Source organism: Nuphar pumila, chromosome 8, assembly GCF_984573655.1.
Source record: "Nuphar pumila chromosome 8, dmNupPumi1.hap1.1, whole genome shotgun sequence".
Lineage (NCBI taxonomy): Eukaryota > Viridiplantae > Streptophyta > Magnoliopsida > Nymphaeales > Nymphaeaceae > Nuphar > Nuphar pumila.
The window spans coordinates 19,033,734-19,039,733 of NC_143256.1; the positions used below are offsets into that span (position 1 = coordinate 19,033,734).

At 41.0% G+C, this 6,000-nt stretch overlaps 1 protein-coding gene across 1 annotated transcript in view; it reads right to left on the reverse strand.

Moving 5' to 3' along the window:
• LOC149829718 (actin-interacting protein 1-2-like) overlaps positions 1–4,804 on the reverse strand; it is a 28,643-nt gene extending 23,839 nt beyond the window's left edge. The window contains exon 1 of the mRNA XM_090015277.1: positions 4,761–4,804. Coding sequence (XP_089871403.1) covers positions 4,761–4,804 — 44 coding nt within the window. The remainder of the gene's footprint in view (positions 1–4,760) is intronic.
• Between the last annotated feature and the right edge of the window lie 1,196 nt (positions 4,805–6,000).

The window sequence follows — 6,000 nt, forward strand, 5'->3', positions numbered from 1 at the left end:
GCCTTATCACAAATCGCTATCCAGCGATACCACAAATCGCTATCCAACGATAACCACAAATCGTCATCCGACTGAAACACATAACGCTAACCACAAATCGCTATGCAACTGAAGGCACTCACCACAAATCGTCATCGACAACTCGCTGAACCTCAAACTCTGAACAGTTGAATAGTCATTTAGCTGAGAGGACTTCTACAAATCGCTATCCAGCAAATACTCCAAATCATCTTCGAAAAGATCAAGCATCGTGCTTGAAATTCTGCAGTGATACTGAATGTGCATCGAACCAATGGATCCCACAAAGGAGGGAAACCCAACATATATCTCATCAAAGGGTGTTATTCTATAATATCTGCCCAACAGGTCTCCCGCTAACTCGAGTGAGCATTCAAATATTTGTCCCACATTCGTTCGTGAAGGTACTCTTAATGGATTGAATGCCATATCAACTGGTGTCCCATTTTGCAAATAAGACATATCCGGTCTAGGCAATTTTTTTGAAATGAAACCTTTTTTCCTATGACTTTCGACTACTTTATCGCCCACTTTGATTTTACGGGAGATTTACCACTTCCACATGTGCATTTGTTTGGAATGCAACTAAAAAGTTGGAAATAATACTGAAAGAACGTTAGGAAGGTTGTTGAAGCAGTCACCTGTGTGAGATCTGGTGTAGTATTTGGTAACTACCACCTCATGTAAGTGGGATGTAAAATGTGGAATTGGACGTGTCAAATACCATCTCACTTGCATCATTTCTTACAACTCCATCCATCACCAACAATTCTGGTGTTGGTATTCCCACTCTGGCTACTTCTGACTAGTTTCCAAACATCGCCTAAATCTATGAAACCCATCCATTTGGATGGGCAAAATTTCATGTTTATGCATCCGCACAAATATACGTGTGGTGTTGTAGTTTCAGTTTGGGTTACAAACTCTGTAGTGCATGTACAAGAGAGAGAGAGAGAGAGAACATTCACCATTCAACATTACCAAAATACATCCAACAGAATATTGGATGGGAGAGACAAAAGAGAAACATAAGAGCAAAACAGCCACAATATAGATGGCGATTGTACATAGTTCAGAGTACAAGCCGATCAGCCCCTCCCCCCTACTATGTAATTTAAGAGACAGATACACATCAGACATGACCCATTGTCGAAGCCTTCCGAAATCGAATTTGATGCCCCTGAAGAAGATGTCGTTTCTTTCAGTCCATATGACCCACCATGCTGAAAGCAACCAAACCCGCCACAGTAATCTCCATTTTTTTTGTGTCGTACAATCCTAGGACCAAGCAAGAGGTCCCGAATAACGGAGCACGGACGAGTTTGAACAAGTGGCGCACCCCAAGTTTGAAAAAATAAGTCTAGAATGACCGGGCAGAGCCAAAATAGGTGAGTCGTGTCCTCTACAACCTTCTCGTAAAGAACACACATGCTTGGAAATTGAATCCCCCGTTTCCTGACATTAATTTGGGTTTGAACACGATCCAGAGCCACAAGTCACGCCAAAGCTTTTGCCCTTGGAGCTGGCCCCTTACCCCACATACAATCACTGGGAAACCAGTTCATCCCGGATGGCAACAAGGAATGGTAAACTTGCTTAATGGAGAACCTATCTCCGCTCGCCATGGCCCAGTGAACCCATGTCATGCCATGGACAGGCCTAAAATCTCTGCCACTGAAGGATCGAAGTGTCTTCCGCCACTCTAGCCAGAGGGACGAATGACACACTGAACTGGGCGTGGAAAGAAGGGATTCATGTAGACTACCATATTTTTGCCTAACAATCATAGCCCAAGAAGATTGAGATGTGGAAGCTTCCCAAGCCCACTTCAAGACTAAAACGATGCTCCTCTTTCTCATAGTTGGAATCTCTAAGCCACCTTGGTGCCTCGGAAGCACGATCTGTTGACAAGAAACAAGCAGGTACTTTTTGTGCGACACATTCCCAGACCAAAGGAAGTGCGAAAGCAAACGATTGATCGTCTGCTCTACTGTCGTCAGTATAATAGACATGCTCATTCGAAACTCTGGTAATCGGGCTAAAACATGGCGAATGAGCATCACTCGTCCCGCAAAAGATAAATATTGAGCCTTCCAAGCCTGCAATCTTCCTTGCACCCGCTCTATGGTAGACATCCAAGTAGAAGTTCCCGCTGATTGTAGAGAGTGCAACGATGGACCCAAGAAATTGACAGGAAGTCGGATATTGGGCAGTTGAAGATCCTTGCAGCAGCCGATTGGAGAAGAGGGTCAGCATTGAGTAAGACCAGAGCGCACTTACTCTCGTTCAGGCGAAGGTCTGAAATTGCAGCAAAGACTTTAATAATAAAGTACAACCTAGACATTTGATTAACATTCGCATGTCCAAATATTAAAGTATCGTCTGCATATTGAATTGTGTGACCAACAAAACCAGGAATGCCCAAGGATTCCAAGAAGCCTGTTTCTTCTGCCCTTTTCATGAGAATAGGTAAACCATCTACCGCGATATTAAAAATGATAGGTGCTAGAGGACAACCCTGTCGTACACCTCTAGCCAACTTGAATTCTTCCCCTCTCATTCCATTGATGCAAACTGATGATACGGATTTTGTGACCAACTCCTTAATCCATGCTATAAATCGGCTGCCAAGCCCCATATTTGTTAGAGATTCAATCAGAAAATCCCATGCCATTCTGTCATAAGTCTTGTGAAAATCCAATTTTAGCATGAAGTGCGGTGATCCAGTCGACTGTAAAGAGTGAAGAAGCTCAGTTGCACAAATAAAGGATCCTTGCAAACTTCGACCTGGAATAAAAGCACCCTGGTTCGGACAAAACAAGTTGATCAATGATAGCGCGCAACCGATTAGCCAACACCTTAGATATAATGCGATACAGAGCACCCATCACCGAAATCGGCCTAAAGTTGGATATGTCTGATGCCCCTTGCCTCTTAGAAATCAAAGAGATGACTGCCACATGATATGGTTTAGGCAGCCTCGCATTACGATAAAATTCATCGAACAAGTGGAGCAGGTCAGTTTTTACAGTTGACCAAAATGCTTTAAAGAAGTCAATGTGAAAACCATTAAGGCCTGGTGCCTTCCATCCCGATAGTTCGCTAATAGCATTCGAAATCTCCACTTCAGTGAATCTAACCTGCAAAGAAACAAATTGGTTTGCCGCCAACTGCTTATAGCCCATATCGCCGATGACCCCCCTGATGCCTAAGTCGGCCGAATACAACCTGGAGAAATAAGAAGTAATAGCTGGCAGGCAATTGTGCGGACCAAACTGGCATCCATCGATCTCGATCGAGAGTATACAGTTCTTACTGTATTTATTTGATGCGTTCATATGAAAAAATTGTGTATTATCATCGCTATTAGTCAACCATGCAACTCTAGCCCTCAACTTCCATCTAAGCTCATCTCGTGCTCTCCATTCTGCAATGAGAGTAGAGAGTACGACGATACGCTCCTGCAATTGAAGCACTTGACCCTTCGGTACACCAACAAGATCGACCTGACGTTGGGCCAAATCGGAGAGCTCAGCTTCCCACTGGCCGATGAACCTAAACTTGTTCAGGTTATTAAAACTTAGCCATTCCTTAATACGTTTCCGAAGACGAAGAAGCTTAACATGGATGCGGATGGCCACCCAAGATCCCGTAGCAGGTTGAGCCCACGATTGACCTACCAACTGCTGAAAGTCTGGCACCCGAAGCCACCATTCCTCAAAGAAGAACCTACGACATGCCTTGATTTTGTCACTTTCAAGTTTGAACTGAAAAGTTTACTTCAACGATAGGGTCGCGAGATCGAAACTCAGAGGAATTGACAGAGGCCTGCACAAGATTTGAATTGCTTATCCGGTTCGGGCGTCAGGTGTACGGGGGACATAAAAACAATGAAAATATCAGATACAATATAATTGCACCAACATTAAGCACCTGATCACCCTCCATCTTGAGGACAGCCTGTCAGTTGTGGGGCCCAGGGCCTGATGGAGGGCAGTCAAGTGCATAATGCACAAATTTTGTGCCATGTGATTGCACCCGATCAGAATCCACAAAATAGGGTGGTTGTGTCTTAATCTTTAAGGGTCTTATATCGCAGTGGGCCGAGCCCATTAAGCGACCTGGTCTTCGATACGGGTTTTCTTGTCATTAAAAAATAAAGTTTAGATTAAAATATTGTTAAATTGTAAAATAGATGCCGTCATTATCCTAAAGAATTAAACATTAAAATTTTTTAAATATTTTCTAAATAGTCACTTTTTGAGCGCACAATGGTGAAATTTGTACTTAGCGACCTGTTCCAGCACACAGAGACAAGGTCCTACCCCAGAACTACCCAACAATTAAGCGCACACTCTATCCTACTGAGAAAGTGGAAACTCACTATGACACTTTAGTGATTGGATGTCATCCAAGAAAGTTTGCTCACAAAAAAACCAGGACCGTTTTATGGGTCAATATTTGCTACCCCTCGTGGGTAAGGAACCCCTCAGTGAAAAACTGTAATATTTTTATTATTTTTTGCACATTTGACACGATCTACATGTTTAGTTTAGTAGAAAAGGACCTTTGAAACATGTTATTATAACATGCATGTGAGATTTTTTCAGGGTTAAAAAATCAACGGCCTACAATGTACCAAACTTTCAACCTTCAAAAAATAATATTTTTACATAAAAAATATGATCTAAGTGTTCATTCTTACGAATTCGACCATGTTGAATACATTTGCTCAAACCAACCTTCTCCTGTGAGTTCCAATTAGAGGGTCAAATGCTTTCCCCATCTTATATTGCCCTTCGTAATGATGCATCTACTCATTCAGGAATCATGTCAGCCTTTTACATTAATGTTAGATCGTGGTTGTTTTTACTTTAAGCTTACGACATTGTATGTAAGGGTGTCAATAGGTCGGCTTTGGTTCGACCTAGGTGGAACCAAACTTGGATCAGATTTTTGGGTAGGATACCGGGTCTAGACCCAGGTCTAATCGAGCCTACTATAAGATAAATCATACCTAGATCCAATAAGAACTACATGAACCAAACCCAGATCATACCTGATAAAATAATAATTTTTTATCATTTTTACATTGAAAATTTATGGTCTTAATCAAAGCTTGAGTCAAGCTTGGGTCTGGTATAAAATTTCACAAACTATACTCGGGTCCATATATTAATCGGTTCTTCAAGTCGGGACATGAGTCTTAATCGGGTATTCTTTTTTGTCACCAAACCCGAACCCTATAGGGTTTGGTCGAAGTAAACCCAACCCGTTGACACCCCTAATTATATAGAGTCAAACATATTACTTTTCCCTAACAATTATGAGGGTGTGCTTGAGTGCCGAGATCTTGTAATATCGTGTATTAAATTTAGAGATATTTGAGGTTTTGGCTAAGTGCCATAAAAAAATCGATAAATCCTCGATTTTAGGTAGCGTCAATTGAGTTTGGGTTTGACCCATGGGTCATTGATAAGACCTAAATGAGCCAAACAAGATATGATAAAAACTTTTATTTTTGACCTTTAAAATCAAGCAAAATTTGAGCGAAATTCAGGTTAAATTCAAGTTATACATCATTAGATGTACCTGAAAATGTTGAATTCAACTATATTTTATTTTTCTGAACTCAGGCTATGGTCTGCTCGAAAATCATATTTTTTAAAAAAAGGTCTGTCTCGATGGGACCGAGTCCAGATTGGATCAAACTGAATCCAATCTGTATGATCCAAGTTAATATGGATCTGAACTCAATCCAAAACCCATATTAATTAGGATCTGATCCAGTTCAAGATCCATATAAATATTGGATATGAATTTGCATCTTGGATCTGGACCCAGATCTAAAATCTAGGTCCAACGAAATTAAAGCTTTCAATTCGGTATAAAGGTTTAATTTAAGGAAATTTAAGGTTAAAAAGACTCCAAGATGGATAAGGCACTCTATGAAATTTTCTAGATATTTATTAATTATTAATT